We start from the raw sequence: 19789 nt of genomic DNA on the forward strand, positions 1-19789 counted from the left end.
CAGTGAAAAGGACCAAAAGTTGCCAAAATTCTTCACACTGAAATCCCAAAATCAGGGAAGAAAGGTAAATGAGAACATGGGGGAAAAATTGAAGAAATTAAATGCTAAAAAAAAAGGAGAAAACTGTGAAATTAAGCAAAAACAATAAAAGCAAATGGGATGACATTAAGTGCAGAGAAAAGGACTGAAGCTTGACCAGTTGATCCTCATTAAAATCACAAGATTTTATTTCCTTTCCTGAAAGGAGCAAAACATTTAGTCTCAAATATTAAAAAAAAAAACCCATCTAATCCTCACGTATCTCTAGAAAACCAATCTGACTTCACAAGAGTGGAAAATAGTAATATTTTTGAAAACAAGCCTTATCTAATAAAGCTGGGCACGCATAAAGCCATTCATAATCAGGATGCATCCTACTGGATGATAAGGAGAAATGGAAATTTAAGGCATCATACAGAAATTCAGCAGGTATGGTATGGATTGTAGAAAGACTAAGACATTCCAGTCAGCCTTGCTGAATAGAGTATTAAATTTGTATTTTCAGAATAGACTGAGGCAGTCAGATATCCAGTTTCACTTAGACAAATACATAGTTAAATGTGAAGCGATGTTTCATAAGAAAAAGAAGTATCTCAAAGCACTGATTCAAATGTATGACTGCCTAACACCATTAAACACTTCAGTAAGCTAATGCTTTAAATTTTTAAAATTAACGTCAATGTTTCCATCCCCTCTCATGTCTCCCTTTTATAGGCCACGTGTTTTCAGCCAGCCATGTAAAGCAGTTACTTCATTATCTGTGAATTAAGCTGGAGAAAGAAGACCAATATTTATCACATAAAAACTGAAAACAACTATTTCAATATCCTTTTGTGTGCATGAGACTCGCAGCTGGGTTTTAACACAGTAATGGCAGTATTTACAGGTCTCTGTCGTATTATAGGTATTACTTTGACACAGTGATGTAGGTATTCCCAGAGATGGAGAAGTGGCACAGAACTGTGCCAGGACAGAAGGAGAGTCCCATGCTTCTGTGTGAGAGAGCTGAAGGCCCTTCAGTTTTGTAAGGTGACAAAGAGGGGACATTCTTTGTAGGTTAGTACTGTAGGTGGAAGGGACTATGCATGGGAAGGAGTCATGAAACAATGTGGAAAAGAATTGTGTTTCTTTTAGGTTAGACCAAAAATAATTGTTGTGTGTTGATCTATTTTATTATACATTACTAGTTCTATACACACATACAAACATCCTATGCTACTGTTCTGAAGGGTATGACTGTGCTGATGACAGCTTTTCTGGGCAAATTATTTGCTGCATTCTATTTAGTGTAGTATTGGGGGCATTTATGTGTTGCACTTTGGTCTTTTGGGGTGTGAAACCACTCAGTTATTTAATCTCAATTAGAACAATCCCCCAGCATCTGCTGATTTTGTGTCTCCTTTAATTTGCTTGCCAGTACTCTGATGCAGCAGTGAGACATCCACAGTGGCCTCCAGTGTACTTTGTGCCAGTCTAAAGCAAAACAAATAAGAAATTGGAAGAAAATAGTTTAAAAAATAAAGACAGGACAAATCAAAATACAGGAGTCGGAAAAATATATTTTTTTTAGAAAAATACATCTTACAAAACTTAATTCATTGACGAAAACATAGGCTTGCTAGTGGTGTGAACATGCAAAAATACAACTGCAAAACTTTGCTGAAAAAACTGAGCTATGTAACAACATAGCAAATATTAACCTGCTAACTACTAGCCTGTAAAAATCAGTTTAAAACAGGTTGTAGAAAGACTTGCTTTCATGACTGAATAGCAGGATTTCTGGGGGAGATCAATACTGAACACGAGCAGGCTTGGTATGTTTCATCAATGAACTGCCATATCGTTTCGGAAAAGGCAAGGATCCGGCGTTGAGCCAAAGTGAAGACGAAGCAGGAACTGCCAGGTGACCTTGTCGGGAAGGAAAGGTGCTTTTCAGCGAGGGCCTCCCGGAGAACAGTTTGCCAGTTATACATTAAACTACCCTGGGGCAGCCGCGTGAAACAGAATCGGATGTACTGGAAGTGCGATGTTATGATCCGATGGTTTTGTGATAGGGGTCATGTAAAGACAGAGAATTATGTCTCGAAGTGTAAATAAATAAATAAATAAACAAATAAATAAATAACTGACTCTTCGCTCCGGGCTATCCCGATCCCGGGCCCGCCGTCCCGCCCTTCCGCAGGGGCGGGCGGATCCGCGGCGGGGGCGGCATGGCGGCGGGCGGCGGGCAGCGGGGCGCGCTCCTGTGGCTGTGGGGCCACCTGCGGCCGCTGCGGTGGGAGGCGGCGGACGACGAGGAGGAGAGCGACGAGGACTTCGAGGAGCTGCTGCCGGAGGAGGCGCTCCTGGAGGCCGCCGGGCGGGAGCTGTCGGCCGCGCTGCCCCCGCGCCGCGCCGGTGAGGGGCGGCGGGAGCGGAGCGGGCGGGGCCGGGCCGGGCGGCCTGCGCGGGGCTCGGCGCCCTCCCTGCGCGGGGCTCGGCGCCCTCCCTGCGCGGGGCTCGGCGCCCTCCCTGCGCGGGGCTCGGCGCCCTCCCTGCGCGGGGCTCGGCGCCCTCCCTGCGCGGGGCTCGGCGCCCTCCCTGCGCGGGGCTCGGCGCCCTCCCTGCGCGGGGCTCGGCGCCCTCCCTGCGCGGGGCTCGGCGCCCTCCCTGCGCGGGGCTCGGGGCTCCGGGCGGAGCCGGCGCTGCGGGAATGGCGGCGAGGGAGGCGGCGCTGGTCCCGGCCCGCCCGGCCGGGCGCGGCGCTGTGCGCGTGGGGAGGGTCCCGGCTCGGCCTTTCCCTCCGCCGGAGTTGGGCACAAGCGAAGGGACAGGGAGCCGAAGCTGGGGATGAATAGATAGTGAAAGGGGAAGCGTGATTTCTGCTTTTCTACGGGCACTGCATTGCAGCAGTAAGAAAACATAAGATTTTCCCATTCAAATTAGCTTTACATAGAAAAAGCGCATTTTCTTTTCTTTTATTACGTATGAAAGTGTTGATACTTGATGTTAATGATTTCCAACTTTCTGCTTAGAGCTTAGAAAAGTAGGAGAAGTGGAGCAACTTCTGCCTAAAAGGTATTTTATCTACAAGTTGTTTTTGAAATGGCTAAACTGAGCTAATAACCAGGGAGAAATGAATAAGTTATTACAGACCTAAGAGCTGTCCTGGTGCAGAAAGAGACCCTGCTAAAAATAGGTACCCACTTTGTTCTGGTCGTAGCAGTTGTTGATCAGGTAATGGTGTATTATCTTTTTTGAAGGCAAAGAGGAGGCAAACCAGGTCATACAAAATGTTAAGAATTTATTACATTAAGCCCTTGTAACTTTGGTGGTTCCAGTCACAGTAAATATTTGGTATACAAAGGTATCTGAAGATTATGCAGCATTGTGATAGAATATTTTGTGATAAAACTGTTTAAAATTCAGTTGTAAACTTGAGGTGGAATAAATAGTAAACCATAATATTGTATGATGTGTTTTTAATTAGCTTAATAAATTCATAGGCAGGATTTATTCCTCATGCTCAGAGAAGAAGCTTTAGTGCTTGTTTCTGAGTTTGGTTTCACTTTTAAAAAAATATTAGTGGAGAGACAGGCATCAGGAGTTTATGACTATTACTACTGCAACTTACAAAAAAGACAAAAAAAAAAGCATTGAACCAACAATATTCTTAATCAACACAAACTTACAATTTTTATGACTGTCAATTAACACTGGATTTGTTTTTCTTTTTAATGATTCAGTTATTATACAGGAATGTGGGACCAAAAAGGAGTATGAAGTGGTTGGACGTTTTCCATTAGTTGATCCTTGGTGGAAAGTTAATGTTAACGCTAAAAAAATGGGGTCAAAGTACTTTGTGCAAGGATATCCATCGTATTTTCTGCAGACTGATGTAGAAGAAAACAACCGACAAGTATTTTCACTCTTTCTTACGGAATGTCATGTTCCTGAAGATTGGAAACAAAAATTTTTTGCTTGGCTTCCTATGGAGTCTGTGCTGAGTTTTAGCAACCTTGAAGAAAAACTAAAACAGTTCCAAGTTTCACAGCTACAGCCAAGAGGGATCCAAAGAGATACTAAGGATTATGACATCTTCTATTGTGTTTCAAAATCATGTAGGTATATCCTATGCTGTTCCAGTTGTTTTATAAGCTAAGGAGTTCTATCTCATATACAGCCTTCAAACTAACATTTGAAATGTATATTAAAATTATTATTTTGTTATAAAATATGTCAGGACAGTAGGACAGTTGATCAGCTAAAGATATGATTACAAAAGGACTTTGCTGAATTCTGTAGGCTAAGTAGAATTGTCTGTGTTAGGGATGCTGCATCCCTGGAAGTGCCAGGTTGGATGGGGCTCTGAGCAACCTGGTCTGGTGTAAGGTGTCCCTGCCAGTGGCAGGGATTTGGAACTATTTCATCTTTAAAGTCCAACCCAAACCATTTTTTGCTTCTGTGATTCTACCATGCAAAGGCACTGGTGCTTCCTATAGTTTATTCAGCTGTAACAAGGCATATTGAAAAATGGGTTCATCGCTACTTAAGCGCGGTGGCAATGGCTTTTTAGGGTTGGCACCTGTTCAAAAGTAGTATAGGTAGTACAGGGATCAGTGAAGGAGTTCAGCGTAGTCCTAATCAGCTGCACTAAACAGACTGTCTAGGTGTGTTTGAATCCCGTCTGTCAGTAGATTGGTAGGGCTGGGAGCAGACTGTGGAAGCACTGGTGTGTCTACACATGGAGATAGATCAGACTTCTGAGGATGCTGTTGTGGGCAATGTTGGTGTGATTACATGGGTGTGACTACCTGGGTGTTAGAGATTGGATCAGGAGTGTGCTTTTGAAGCTGACATGCCCCTTGTCCCCACTGTGATGCAGTCTCTGAGAGTACTGACTGAGTATCCCTGCTGGGTGAAACCCAAACAGTATGTTCCACTTGCATTCCTGAGGTACTCCAGTCCATAAAGGGCATTCAGTTTGTTGGACCAGACTTTGCTGGTCTGAAGCAAAACACTGAAATACAGAGAAAGTCAGGATGTCTGAGGTGTGCCCTCAGCATTGGAGCTCTTGTTTTGCTCTGATCTGTTCCATGACCTGTAGACAGGTTGGGTGTATCTACTGTTATGTGTAAGCAAGCAAACTTCTCCAGTACCTGGCTTACTGGGCAGTGTCAGGTCAGACGATGGAGGTGATGCTTTTGGATGTCAAATTGTATGTAACAGGAGAGTTCAGAGCCTCTGCTAGACTTGAACTGACTGTACTTCAAATCCCGTTTGTAAGTGGAGGAAAACATACAGTAGGCTTTCAGGCTTTTTGTTCTTATTTTGTAATGATAGAAAAGATTGCGCAGTGTGCCTACATACTCTCTTTAACTTTCTTGTAATTGGTGATATTTTTCTAGTATCTACCTTAAATTAATTTGCTACATTTTAAGCTTTACTCTTTATAATTGAGCAATACAGACTGTTCTGCTACTCCAGTTGCTACTGTTAGTATTGTAAATTTTTTTGGTTGTCATTAATTTTTATGGGCTTGAGTAGTTTTTTCTTTGAGCCTTCATGGTATTTTTTTGTGTGTGTAAATAGTATGTATTGATGATTTACATGTAAATTAAGTACTTGCTTAAAAGGGGAAAGGTTTTATCTTTGGCTCTATGAGGGTAAGGCAGTGATCAGAAAAAGTACTTAAGTGAGAAAAATTAGTGCTTTAAATTTTCCTTAACACGTAATTAAAAATAGCCTATTTTTTTCCAAGAGCTAAAGATTCTGAAAATCTCACTTTCTTTTTAAATTTGTTTTTCTTTTTTCTGAAATTACTTTTTTAAAGCAAAATATAGAGCAGATCAGTTTCATTATTCTTCACTCTCAGCCCATGACTGATGTAAACAGGGGAAGTGATAGCTTAATTTTGGGGTCACTGAGAAAGCCAGTGGAGAGCACTTTTTTGGTAAATTCCTCTACTGATCTGATACTACAAATTTAGAAGCCTCTTTTCTTGTTTTGCATTTGAAATGTTTTTCGGTACATCTGTATGAAAATTACTTTCAGGTAAGAGATAGGCATGGTGAGGGCTGAACAGACTTTCTACAAAATGCTGTTGAGTATGCACTTTAAACCAAGTGAATGATACATATTTTCCAAGTGAACACATTTTGTTGCTGGTTTTATGTCATCTGTTTACATTGTTTTTTTCTTAAGGCAGTTTAGGGAAAACAGACTTTAAAAAAATTTGAAAAGGGTTACAAAAAGTAAGAAAATGAGAGAAAATTGTAATGTCTTGGATATAAGGGAGGCAGAAGGATGAAACCAGAATCAGTGTAAATTGCTTTGCAACAATCATTTTATATCACATAAAAATTCCTGTGTTTGTGGTGTGTGCAGTTGCAGGAAAGGCGGTATTGGGAGCACTGGCTTTTCCAAGGATACTGGAGTACTTGCCAATTCTTTTGCCACGCCACTTTTGCTGTCTGTTAGATAAGATGTGTTGGGAAAGAAAGGCTGATATGGATGGTGAGGAAGTAGCTGATGAGATGGCAACAAAACTGGATGAGATCCTAAAGGATGAGCCATGGAAACTTGGATTCAGCAGGGTAAGTAATGTTTTGTATGGTAAAAATACGGTGTTTGCTGCATTTCAGGTGCATTAGACTACAGTACTGTTTTAGTTTACTGTTTTGTTTTAAATGCCCAATTAAATGGGCATTTGTAGGGGCTAAGCGTAGCTCATTTGGAAATGGATGATGTACTGGACTCGGTTTTAGCAAAGGGCTTTGTTTTTGTAGTTGGTATAGAATTAATTGATCTCAGGAGATTTTTAAATGAAAGTGGTTTTGTTACAACCATTTGTTTAGCATTTTCCACAAGAGACAGAAAATAAAATGCTTGAGGTAATTGGGCCAAAATCCTCAACTGTTCTCTTCAGTTTTATACTGGTAAAATCTTTATATCTTTTCTTCCAGATATATAGAACAATATCTATGCTTTCAGAGTAAGGTTAATGATCTCTTATACAGATCATCTGGTCCAGTAGTTTGTTTTTTGCAATGCGATTTGCAGTGGTTGCTTACCTTCCTGTTTCCTGTTGCTGCACTTGCCATGAGCTTTGCTGCTGTGCCTCACCTTAGCACTCCTGTACCTCACATGAGAGATAAAACTTCAGGTGTTCACAAACGTGGTTGGTTTTCCCTCCTCTTTAGGCTCTGGTGCTTTACTGATAGATGTTCTGACTTGTTTTAAGAGCTCTAATTTCAGAGATTCAGCAGGGTAGCCAATATACTCTAGTGTTTCACATAATTTCCTTTAAAAAGATTTTCCTGATGTCCACTTTGACACTTCCTTATGCAATATGGACGTGCTGCTCTCTTAGCAAGGACCTACATTCTCACTGCAGTTTTTTATTGCTTGAAGACTCTCTTTAGTTCTTTTATGACTGAGCAAGTGCAATTAATTTTTTTTGCTCTCAATAGTTCATCTGTTTTGCACATCTCTATCTTTCACTATTTTGGTAGTGTCTTGTACAGGTGGCATATTTCTTGAACATGTTCAAAATTTGGTAGAGTATTCTGGCTAATGGCTTTTCTGTGCCCTGTTTCTACAGTTTGTGTACCTTTACATGAAAATGTGTTATTTGGTGTGCACGAGTTCTCCCTAATACCCAATTTCTGTGCCAAGTTTTTTATTTTTAAAATATCTGTTTCATACAGAAGGGTAACTAAGAGGAATTATCATTCTAGCTTACTTTTAAGTAAGCTTTTGCTTTATGAAAAATACGTAAATTTTTGCAAACTTCCACCTTCTGAATTGCAATTTGTATTTACTAGGAGGAATGTTGTTCAGCAAGAGGCTAACATCCTCTGAAATAAATCTGTGTTTGCTTTTACTCTTTTTGGGGAGAAGATTATGTATAAGGAGTTGAACATTCCTTACTGTGAGGCAACATGGGCTGCCTTCTGTCAGTGTGAACATCTCCTCTGGAAGATTCCCGACTTGCAGAAGAATGCATTAATTCTGTATGATCAGCTCAAGACACGCTGTAGACAAATGGGACACACATACGAAGATCAAGATGAATTAGCTCGTTTGGTATCCAAACACATGTCCATTGAACATGTTTGGCAATCTCTTGAATTTTTGAAAGATCAGAATGTAGTGATTAGGGAGAAAAAAATGGTGTTTCTGCCTCACCTTTACAAATCTGAAAAAGATATTGCAATGTATGTAGGTGACCTTCTGTCAAACCACACGTGGAAACTGGATGTGGATGTGAAAAAGATACTTAGCATTTCTGAGGCACCAAGAGAAAGTGCAGATAACAAAATAAATATTACCCAGGCACATGAAAGAGAAGAAAATAATGCAGATGATCATAATGGTGAAGATCACTTTCCTGAAGAGGAGGTGAGCTCTGTGTCTGGTATCCAAAGTAAAGCACAGGTAGACAAAGATCAGGTGATTGCTGTAAAAAAAATTTGTTCTAATCCTGTCACAATCATAAGTGGAAAAGGAGGTTGTGGGAAGAGTACAATAGTTAGCTGCCTTTTTCGTCATTTAAAGCAAATGGAAAAAGAAGTGGAAGCTGCTTCTAAGGACTTTGAAGGAGACTTGGATGCATCTGAGGAATGGAATACCTTTGATCACCACTGGGAATCAGAGAATATGTATGCAAAAAAATATTTGAATGTACTATTCACTGCACCTACAGGGAGGGCAACAAGTCTTTTGAGAGAAAAAACGCAGCTTCCTGCATATACACTGCATCAGGTAAGGTTTGTTTAGGGTTTTGTTTCTTGGTGTTTTTTTTTTTTTTTTTTTTTTTTTTTTTTAATTAGGTTCTGAAACACCTTTTGGTACTGTCCATTCTTCCTTTGGAAAAAAAAGAAGCAGCTTGTCAGCTTGTTATTGAACTCCCCTTAAGAAATGTGTAGCCTATTATAGTTATTAATGCTTGGGTACACCTTATCAGCATCTGAAAGTCAGCATTATGTTTTGGGGGAATCATAAATCAGTCACTTGAAATACATTATTTGCTAAGTTTGATTTCTTTGCTATTTATATACATCTGAAACTTGTGCTTCTCTAGGGCATCTGTTTTTTTCAGCTTCTCAGTTCTGCATTTTATTTTAATGAAGACAAGAATAATTTCTAGGTGGTAGAGCTGTTTTCTAGGATCCTGTTGCCTAGCAATCATAGCAGCACATGCATGAAAAGATCAGTAGCCTGGAGTTGAATAATGAGAGAAATTTAATTTGCACAGAGTTTCCTTAATTAATGTTAGGTATTGTGGATTTTTTTTTAGAAAAAGGTAGAAAGCAAACTCTGTTAATAAACTTAGGCCAAGTCTGTCTTGTTCTAGGTAGCAAAGGTGCCAAGAAGACATTGGCGTTGCGGAATAACCCATATAAATAGAAATCATAATAATATAAGAAGTACTGTTACCTTATTTTATCTTTGGGGGCTGGATAGTTAGTTGCCTGTTCCCCTTTCCCATGTAGTTTTGGGTAGTATTAATGATAGCAGGTTGTAGTAGAAGGTGTTCTGTCACTGAGCAACCAAATGGCTGACCTAGTGTCTTTAACAGTTCCTGCAGGAAAAAAGAGACTGTGCTTTTACGTGAGTCAGTGTTGCTAATCTCAGCCAGAAATGCATTCACTGAAGAGGAAAATAAGACTGAATGGTTGAGTCTTCTGGGTCTTAACAGGTGCAAGTTGAGAATTTTGGATAATAGCTCTACATAGGTCAGATGATACCACACTATCTACTTTTATAACATAGTGTAGAGTTGATTAGTGTCAGAGCTTGCTTTATTTGTTCCTAGATTATCTATAGTTTTAAATCGTGGAGGCGGAACGACCAAGACCAGCCGTGGAAATTTTCTGCAGTTACGGTTCTCGTTGTGGATGAAGGAAGTTTGGTGTCTGTACACATTCTTAGTTTAGTTTTGAAACTCTTGTGTGAGCATGCTCAGCTTGCTAAACTTATTATTCTAGGTAAGTGAAACAGCAAATTTAGCATTATACAATATTTAATAATGCCCAATATACAGTGTAAGTATCAGAGCTCCCACTGAGTCTCTTAAAATGTTACACTCTTCTGTAGTTGGATACTTCTGCTGTTTCTTAAGGTCAGATGAGGTAGACAATTTTCCAAATGTTGGTGTGAAAGTATTAGTATCTCCATTATCTGTTTAGCAGTGTTTTGTCTTATTCTGACTTCCATGTGGTAGGTTATTACATCTTGCAAATGGAAATCTATTATGATTTCCTTAAATGTGAAGAAGCTTTTGTTAGTATACGAATTGTGTGTTAGAAGGGAGTTGTCATGTCATTCTTAATGCTAGGATCATCTTGTTTTAATTTAAAAATGAAAGCAAAGAAATGTAAAGTCAATTTTTTATGGTTTCTTAGAGGTTTCCTTTTTGACGTGCCATTTATGGCATTTGTTTTTAAATACATAGCTTTCAAAGTGTGAGTAAGTTGTGATCACTGTCAGTGCTCATCAGGTAGAATGATTTGCACCTGCTAATAAAGCATTACTGGGTGAGGACTATAAAAAAACTACACTACAACTTTATCCTCAAAGTTTCTTAGATTCTTGAAAGTTTGATTTCATGTGAATTGTATTAAGGATGGATGTTACTATGTAGAGGCTTGAGTGTATTCATTTTTTTAAAGACAGTTTTCAACAGATGATATGTTATTCTTTCTCACAAAAACTAACATGCATTCTGTTTAGGTGATACTAGACAGCTGCCAAGCATAGACCCAGGAAACATGTTAGCTGATATCTTTGAGGGTCTAAAACCAAGAGGCTTTGCAGTGGAACTGCGAACCAACCATAGAGCTGAATCGCAACTAATTGTAGATAATGCGTCAAGGTAGGATATCCTGATGTGTGTGTGAAGAACTTAAAATTCTTGCCTGGCCTTTTACCTGCAAAGAGCAGTGCATCCAGATTTGCCTCTGTAGTATTGCTTCTGTTAGTTTTTTTAGTCCAAATCCGTAACACTGGTTTTAAAAACAAACAAACGCCCAAAACAACAGCAGCAGGTATATATTGGACAAAAAAATGTGTGTGCTGGAATGCTCTTGAATTTTATGGGATGTATTTCACTATTATGCTATCAGATACTCTCTGTTGTTTTAAAATGAGTTGTAAATGCATAACTGACTTTTTGCCTTCTAAAATGGCTTACAATTGCTCCTCCAAAAAGGAAGCTTTAAAGACATTGCTGATAAGTGTGGCAACAACTAAAACAGACTGAATTGCTTGGAGAGTTTAGATGTCAAGGGCCATTATATCACAAGTTCTTTCTATTTTTTTCTCTATCAATACCTAAAGAGTCTAAATTGCTGTGTTTCCAGCATTTGCATTACTTTTCTTTTGGAAATTATCCTGTTTCCTATCAGTGCTTGATTTATTTTTTAAACCTCTAAGAAGAAAATCTAGGTTTTGATGTTAATTGAATTTGAGAATATTCTGAACATTTGCAAGATGTCCAGAACTACTAAGTGTTTTACCAACATTCTTACTTATTATTTGATAACACTTCTGTTTCAGTCCATTTTGCTCCCATGGGAAGAACTGTATGAGTAATACTAAGTATCTGCTGCAGTGATGGAGGGTTTAGAGAATAAACTACCGATTTTTTTCAATGTGAAATCAAGTTATGCTCTGAGAAAAGAGTTTTCAGGGCATGTGGTGTAGATGACAAAAGTCTTCTAAGTGGTGAACTTCAGGCTGATGCAGATGATGATAATATGGAATTCTTTAACTGAAAATAACTTTTTGATTTCCCTCCAATGCTGTGGTCTAGAATCTCTCACCGGCAGCTTCCTGAATTTGATGAGGTGCTGAAAGTTTCTGCTTGGAATGAGGAAATGACAATGCCAGTCCCAGAGAAGAAATTTATTTTTATTGCTTTGCCTGCTGGTGGGAATTGTGAGAGTATGTCAGTTTCTGATCTTGATTTTCTCTTTGGTAAAGCATAGACTATTGTCTGGAACAAAAATTTTGGAAAATTTCAGTCTGGCTTTGTTTGTGGTATAAATTGCAATGATATATTCATAGTTTGTCTTTTGCCTTCTACCTAAGCGCACACAGCAAGACCTGTAAGTGCAAAGAATGGGCTGTAGAGCTCCAGCTCACCAGTTAGACTTTGAAATGAGGCACAGCTTCCACCACTGTAATCGAATGTGGTTGTCTTTCTATATTGTAGCTGGAGCTGTCAGACCTTAAGAGATTTTCAGAATTGATTCAGAGGTGAATCATTTGAGTAACAAGTGACTGTAACATTATGGTGTGCTGGAGAGGAACACGCTCCCAGCTGTAGAATTGAGTTAGGGAAATTCTAAGAAGGGATGCCAGTATTTGTTTTAAAATGTTTTGGGGTCAGGGCTAGAGCCATTGTTTACTGGGGTTTTTTGACATTTATTGGGTCTAAGTAGATTGAGTGGCCTGTCTTTTATATGCATCAAAACACTTCAAGGGAAATGCAGAAAAAAAATAGTACAAACATTATCACTCTAGCAAAATACTCAGCAAACAGAATACTAAAAGTAGATTTCTTCTGTGAAATCCAAATGTATAGGTCTGTAGTTTGAAAATATTTATCTTTACCTCTTCAATGTGCTGTATCAAAACCTTATTTTGCATGAAATATGCTTAGTGCAGTTGTTGTTTTAACACAAAAATAATAATTTGTTTCTTTCAGTATCACTCTTGTTTCTCAGGTTTTAATAGTGAATTAACTGCATTATGTTTTCATTTGTATGTTGTATTTCTGTTTCTTTTGGGGATGTGTCATTTTGTGTGGGAGTTTTTTGGGGCAGGTTTTGTTTCTTTTTTGTTTTAAAAAATTATGTCATTAAAGCAAGAAATAAGCAAAGGCAATTTCATAATAAATTATATTTTTCTTTTTAAAATTATGAATATTTTAATGTCTCACTTTTTATGTCTTTTAAAACAGATTTACAAACTGCAATAAAGACTTTACTTAAAAAAGGGCCAGGATTGGAGGATGCCAAACAATCACAATTCATTGCTTTCAGAAGGTAATGGAGTGTGCAGGCAGACACTGAAAAAATCCTTGCTAGCAGCCACAATCTAAAAATAGCTGAGTTGGAGAGACTCAGCTATATAGTTGAGTTGGAGAGATAGAGTTGAGTAGGAGAGACTAGTGGCAATAGCTTAAGACCACTAGATATTTGGAATACTCATCACTTAAGAAGGGTGGGATGTAGGGCTCTAACACACTTCGAAGAAAGATTGGAAGTTAGTAATCACAGGAGCATGAATAATATGGATGGCTTTGCAGAAACACTGGAGGGGTAAAAGGGAATGATATGCACTAGTACCAGTAGTCCATAACCTGAGTTCTGCACAAAAGGGTACTTAGAAAAAAACTCCTCCACCTTTAATTGTGAAGAACATTTTCTCAGTAAGTAAAAAACACCCATTATTTACAGGTTCCCAGTGAGCTAATAAATGATTTGTGAATGCTGAGTAACTCTGGTCTATTTTTTTCTCCAGTCTGCATTCAGGTACAATACCATTATTAGTGTTTTCTGTATTCAGGTGCAATATTGTTATTAGTGATTTTTGTGTATGATTCTTCTAGAATATATTTATAGATACTTGAGCTGCATTTAAATGTTAAAAATTCTAAGTCTTTAAAAAGCAAATAAATCTTCTTGCTATTCTTAATATATCCACAGACAGAAAATAATCTGTCTAGGTTTTAGTTTTTCTTTAGTTTTCTTCTTTATCTTAAAAACAAATGTAGCTAATCTAGGTGTACAGTGCAGAAACCTTCTGTGGTATTTAAACTGTTCCTTTACTGCTCTGTCTTCTAAACTCTGAATAAGTAATTGTTCTTAATAGGTGGTGGAAGATCATCAGAGAGGAAAAAGGGCTTTTTCCATTTATTATAAATTAATACTAACATGAAATTGCTTGTAATTGTATGTTTTGTATATCATGACTTTGTTCATATTCTTGTTTTGTGTGATTTAGGCAAGATTGTGATCTAATAAATGAACTTTGTTGCCAACACTATTCAAATCATTTAACCAGGTAAGTCAGTGTTTTGCATTTCTCCTGTGACTAATTTAATTTTGTTTTTAAATGTGTTATAGCCAGGCCAACACCATAAAATAAGATTGTAAAACTTCCAATATTCTATCTAGGTCTGATCATGTTATATAATAAACCTTATTTGATGGGTTCTTTAATCTCATTTTGAAGAGTGGTAAACTGTTTTTAATTTAAATTCGCTATGTGAGTTGTGAGATTTTAAGTTACTATTGAATATTCAAAATTAATATAAAAGCAACATAAGAAAGCCCTCAAGGTTAAGTTTTATTTTTGCTACTATATGATTTCTGAATAGATTCTGAAATATTTTTGTACTACTCCGTATTACTGTTTTCTACCAAATTGTTTTACAAAAGTTCAAGACATAAATGCATTACCCTAACTATTTTAAATATTAATAAAGTTTTTAATCTGGGTCAAGTGTAGAGAGTGGAAAGAGAAAAAATACCGAGAAATGGTAAATGTACACTTTGCAAATACATTTTCCCCTTTTTCTTTCTCTGACCTAGAGACCATAAGAACAGACTTCTCTTTCAAACTGGGGACAAGATTGCCAGCACACGCAATGTTTATCTCAAGGATCTGTTGGCAGCCTGTGGTGACAGAGAGGGTTCTAATGGCCAGGAATGCAGAAGTGGAAAAACCACACTCACTGCAGAGTCCAATGAGGAGGGCAAACGACTCTGCAATGGAGATATATTTTTCATAGAAGGGGTAAATCCTTGCAGCAAGAACTTCCACAAAAAAAACCTGGTGGGAAATGATTCAGTGCTTGCTGAATCCCCAGAACAACACAATTCACATTTTTTAAAATTTGGTCCATAATACTTACTTGGTTCTGCTAAACAGTTGTGTAAAAGGCATGGAAGAGGCAAGGTATGGTAGAAAATTCAAAAACCTTCAATCCTGGGCTTTTTTGTACAATGTGTTTTAGTTGGTCTGATTGTGTTCAGTGTAAATACAGTCTGTAAATACTCAAATGTATTGTTATTGAAAAAGATAATGTTTAATGCAGTCTGATGTAAAGAGTAATGTTATAGCTTAAGTTTTCCCTGGCAGAAAACCTAGCTGGCCTAAAAGTAACAGGTAACAAAACAAAAACCAGTAACAGAACTGGTTTTCTTGCTGGGTTCAGTGAGTTGAGCAGTGAAAGTGTCAGTAGTTAGGGCAGACCCTGCTGTCTTTCACAGCAATCTGTTTGGTTTAACGTCTTCTGAAACTTTGACGTTGCAGCTGTTGTAATTTCAGGGCAAGCTAGAATGGGGAAGTTGTCCACAGACATTGCCCCAGCTGCTGATCCAGGCTCACTGCTGAGTGTTGTGCTATTCCTTTAGGATGCAGAAATTGATAAGCAGCGCTTGCTGACCATCAGCAGCACATACGGCTCCACGTACACTGTGAACTACAAGGCACTGAGGAAGCTGTGTCACATAAAGCATGCCTGGGCCAGAACTATTCACACATTCCAGGTAAAAACACAGCAGCTCTGAGCTAATGTACTCTATTCTCTCATGAAAGAACCAGAAACTTTTCTTGAAACTAGAATTCCTTGAATGCAGGATAGAAAATATTCTCGGGAGTGTCTCCCAGTTGCCTCCAACTTCCCCACTCCTGTCTTTTTTAAAACTATTTCCTGGACATCAGCCTTTGAATCAAGAGTTCTCTCATGTTTCAGGGCTCGGAGGAAAGGACCGTGGTGTACGTGGTTGGCAATGCCGGCCGGCAGCACTGGCAGCACGTGTACACAGCTGTGACCAGGGGACGCTGCCGTGTCTATGTTGTGGCTGAGGAGCTGCACCTCAGGAGAGCAGTAAAGAGCAAGGAGATCACCAGAAAAACGCGTTTGCAGAGATTTTTGAGAGAGGCAACTGCAGAAAGAAACAACTGTTCCACACAAACGCTCTCTCCACCAACGAAGTGCTGGCAAAGTCAAGAGCTCGAGACTCAGTCTGTTTCTCTTACTCGAGTTGCTCCTGACCCACCTGAACTTGAAAGTGACCTCATGATACAGGAAGGGTCATCAGTTCTCAGTAATGAAAAGATGAGCAGTTTTCAGCAAAGTCCATGTAAAAGACAAATCCCTGCATCTGAGGATGCTACAAAAATACCCCCGGTAAGTATCTCCTTACTGAGAAAGTTTGTTTTAAACTTTGCACTCTCTTTCACCACTGCAAGTCACCAGGGCACTGTTACGATAGTTTTATTAACATTTATTGAATAATTTTGAAGTTAACCAGTAATTGGTGAAGCAGTCAAATTTGGCAGATGTCTTTGCAGAGTAATATATGACTAATACAGAAAAAAAAGGTTTAAGGTCAATTGTAGTAAGCTTATAACTTTTTTACTCTCAGAGTGATCTGTTGGCTGGCTTAGCCTGTATCAGCTTATCGTGCACAAATGTCAGTTTTTAGGTGACATGCTGTGAGAGATGTATATAAAATTTAATAATTGAAATTGATTTTTATAAAGTCAGACCTGATAACAGATGCTTTTTTTTTCATTACATCTAATTTCTGAGCTCATGGAGAAAGAGCCTGTTTTGAAGAAGCTCATGTATTTTAGGTCTGTTTCAAACTTGGGTAATGTTTTTGTTTTGTTTTGACAGACAACAGTAGAAGAATCCCCACTTGGATCTTCCAGACTTAAGAATCTAACTTTGGGACAGCAAATTCCTAGGAAGCTTTTCAAAAGCTAACAGACAATTATTAGCTGGTCTTGGTATGAACCTTTACTGAACCTTTTGAAGATTTTTGGGATAGAGACACTGAATATGCAGATGCCTTTCAAAGGCTTTCTTGGTTTTGCATGTTCTATGAAAAAGAGCTTTTTTTATGCTGAACCTCTTAAATTTTCAGTGATCCATTTTTAGTAGATTCACTGGTGTACTGGTCATCAAAAATCATGCAATTCTTTCATTTTGCTGAAGAATGAATTTACAAGTCTTTGAGGTTCCAGATGTTCCCTTAAAAAATTCACAAGGATATGGTTTGAAGACTCCTAGCTGTCCATACCAAGATTTGTTCATCTCCAAATGCTACAACGTTGATGAGATGCTCTTACTGATGTGCCAAAACTATAGCTTCCTTGAGTAAAAAAACCAGTTTACAAAGGGGTCTAGGTTTTTCTGATGTGGCAGATTTGTGGCCATGAAGTTTTTATGGGATTATGGATTTTAATCTTGTTATAGACATAACAAGAAAAATGCAATCTGTGACATAGAATATTTTTCTATGATGTAGAACTTGCCATTGCTTTAGCTAATAGTTGTATGCTGATGATGATCTTGGTAAGAAAAGCAAAACTCCAAATCAGAGTTCAAATAACATTCCACTTTTAGCTTTCTCAGGTATACTGTGGGACTTGCTGCACTGCATTTTTGAGATTAATAAATTAAATATTAAATCAAACATCAGACACATTGTACTAAAATGTGGACAACCTGCTTACCTTTAACAATTTTTTCTTTTCACATAAGGTAGGAAAAACTATATCACAAACATAAAAATGATATTTTTTCTAAAACTGGAAAAAAAACTGGGAAAAATATGAAGTAGAAAAACTCTACCTCATTTTTAATGTCTTCAAATCACTGTTTATTTCAATTTATACAGTTTTTCCATACAAATATTTGCAACAATTTTAATTTCAAAAAACATAACATAGACGATAAATATCATGCTATTAAAGTATTAAATTTGTACAAAAATACTTTACAGTTTAATACTTATTTGTTACAAATAAAAATACGTATTTAAGTGACTCATGAACCTTTTTGTTTTTTTTACATCATTCAGCCTTTAATGTCATTCTGGCCTTTCCTGGCAGTGCTGAAATAGAAATCAGAGATACTTGTTTGTGCAGGGCAGGTGAGCTTGTTTATGTACTGGAAACAGCAAGAGGGATACATTAAACATTTTGAATTGACCAGAAACAACTCTGTAAGGTGATTGCTTAGATATGGAGACTCTACAAATTTACAAATCCAGTATCTTTATATTCACCAATAACAATAATTACTAATAACAACTTGAATACCAGAATAAACCAATGCAGCTGCTGGTGAGCATATAAAGCAACTGGCAGTATTTTATTGCTTGGGGGAAGAGGGGAGTGGAGACAATTTTTGTGATATGTTTGCAAAATATATTTACAATTTTATATTCTAAAAATGTGTTGCAAGGGGTAATGTTTATCATAAAGAAGGCTGAAAACAAAGCATATTAAATAGGACCTTTCTTCCTTCAAGAAACTGATTTACTTAGAAAGCTCGCTCATGTGTGACAGTACAAGTTTACAGGTTTATGGATCATTAAAGAGCTTTTGTATCAATCTCCACTGACATAATTTTAAAAAAGCCATTTTATTTTAAAAAACCTTTCTAATATGTCTGAACTCATTTCAGTTTCACTCTTTTCAGTAATCCCTCGTCAGAGGTTTTATCCGACTAAAAAAGTCTCTGCTTAAAAGTCCCCACAGGTTGCAAAACATACCATTAAATATTTCATTGCATAGGGAATAACATACGGTCTAACAAAGTTTGCTGAAGTGGGGAGCAATGTTCAATGCAAACTGCAGCTTCCTGCAAGCATTTTTTTGTAAGATCTAAACTCTGCTTTGTGTAATGAGTGCACCCTTCTCGCCAGCGAATAAAGGTTTCCAGAATCAGAGATGTTGCCATTTCCCAGGAAAACCCAGTGCAGTAAACCACTCTGCCTTGTCCATCACACAGCAGCACCTTCCTTATAAAAGGATTTTTAAAAACAGCATAACCTGGACACTACTGTTTGTTAGCAGAGGTTAACTCCATGTTTTTCCCTCAAACAGCTGCTGTTGCTGAAGGGAGAACATTTAGATTATGTTTAAAGCATCTCCCCAGTTTCTTATTTGGGAAAAAAAAAAAAGGCCCTTATGTATTTTTTTACTGTTACTAATCCTAGATTGTTTAGAATGGAAAATGACTTAATGAAGAATGAAACTATTTCCAAAGTAACCGTGGATTAATAGAAGCCTTGAGACAGACCAACTGACCTCCTGTGCTTTTCAGTGCTGTACAGCATCTGAGCCTCAATCTCAGAGAAATCTTGAATGGATTTAGCACCATAATTGTCTTTTGTTACCGAATGTCCTGCTCCAGTAGTTTCTGCTATAAGGTATTTGTAGGATCGCGTGTCTCCATGCTAACGCTGGTGTGCCCGCTCTGCTGAAGGAAGGCAGCATTTGGGTCGCTCCACTCCCCACTCCCTGAAGTGTGTTCTGAGCTTCCTTTCTGGGATGCCAGTGGGTTTCTGCTAATGACCAGTTCCAGCTTATTGCCAGATTCTGCTATGAGGGGCACAACCAAACAGCAGTCAAAGTCTCTGGTGCGAACATGGTTTACCTGATGGATGAGAAGATTGATTTTTGTTACTGTTTTAGGGAAAAAAAAAAAGAGATCACAAGAGAATCTGGGGCTTCATTTAACTATTCCAAGTAGAGAATTGCCCAGTATAAGACTGTTTAACTGTGATATCTGGTCTGAAGAATCAATTAAGTTTTCTACTCACTTTTAAAGAGAATGTAGCAAAAGTGGGGATATTTACACTGGTGCTGGCTGTTGCCAGCTTTCACAATGCTCATTCCAATAATGACATTTAACAGCACATAGATGTTTCTTTCATGGTGTTCGTCAATTTAA

The 19789-nt window shown here is 38.2% G+C and overlaps 2 protein-coding genes and 1 long non-coding RNA gene across 23 annotated transcripts in view; 1 reads left to right on the forward strand and 2 right to left on the reverse strand.

The window, feature by feature from the left end:
- Positions 1-1578: 1578 nt before the first annotated feature.
- On the reverse strand, positions 1579-2297 carry LOC140682036 (uncharacterized). The gene is made up of 2 exons (XR_012053273.1): positions 2170-2297; positions 1579-1947 (listed from the first exon to the last, which is right to left on the reverse strand). It is a non-coding gene; the product is annotated as an uncharacterized lncRNA (long non-coding RNA).
- HELB (DNA helicase B) lies at positions 2250-17874 on the forward strand. 3 transcript variants are annotated; one of them, XM_072922906.1, is made up of 14 exons: positions 2299-2436; positions 3054-3096; positions 3765-4139; positions 6406-6614; positions 7921-8784; positions 9839-10010; positions 10756-10897; positions 11837-11967; positions 12989-13073; positions 14035-14094; positions 14625-14829; positions 15450-15584; positions 15791-16228; positions 16721-17874. In XM_072922906.1, exons 3-14 carry the CDS (start codon positions 3863-3865, stop codon positions 16808-16810), a joined length of 2808 nt encoding a protein of 935 aa, XP_072779007.1. In that variant the 5' UTR covers positions 2299-2436; positions 3054-3096; positions 3765-3862; the 3' UTR covers positions 16811-17874. The 3 variants fall into 3 exon arrangements, with proteins under 3 accessions (XP_030115148.4, XP_072779007.1, XP_030115166.4); XM_030259288.4 differs by lacking the exon at positions 3054-3096 and having other exon boundaries at positions 2250-2436; XM_030259306.4 differs by lacking the exons at positions 2299-2436; positions 3054-3096 and adding an exon at positions 2605-2930.
- Positions 17685-19789, reverse strand: part of GRIP1 (glutamate receptor interacting protein 1) — a 328821-nt gene continuing 326716 nt past the window's right edge. For all 19 annotated transcript variants that reach the window (XM_072922895.1, XM_030259213.4, XM_041712099.2 and 16 more), the window contains one exon: positions 17685-19492. In XM_072922895.1, the coding sequence (XP_072778996.1) occupies positions 19259-19492 (234 nt within the window). In that variant the 3' untranslated portion in view covers positions 17685-19258. The remainder of the gene's footprint in view (positions 19493-19789) is intronic.

Source organism: Taeniopygia guttata, chromosome 1A, assembly GCF_048771995.1.
Source record: "Taeniopygia guttata chromosome 1A, bTaeGut7.mat, whole genome shotgun sequence".
NCBI classification, from domain to species: Eukaryota; Metazoa; Chordata; class Aves; order Passeriformes; family Estrildidae; genus Taeniopygia; species Taeniopygia guttata.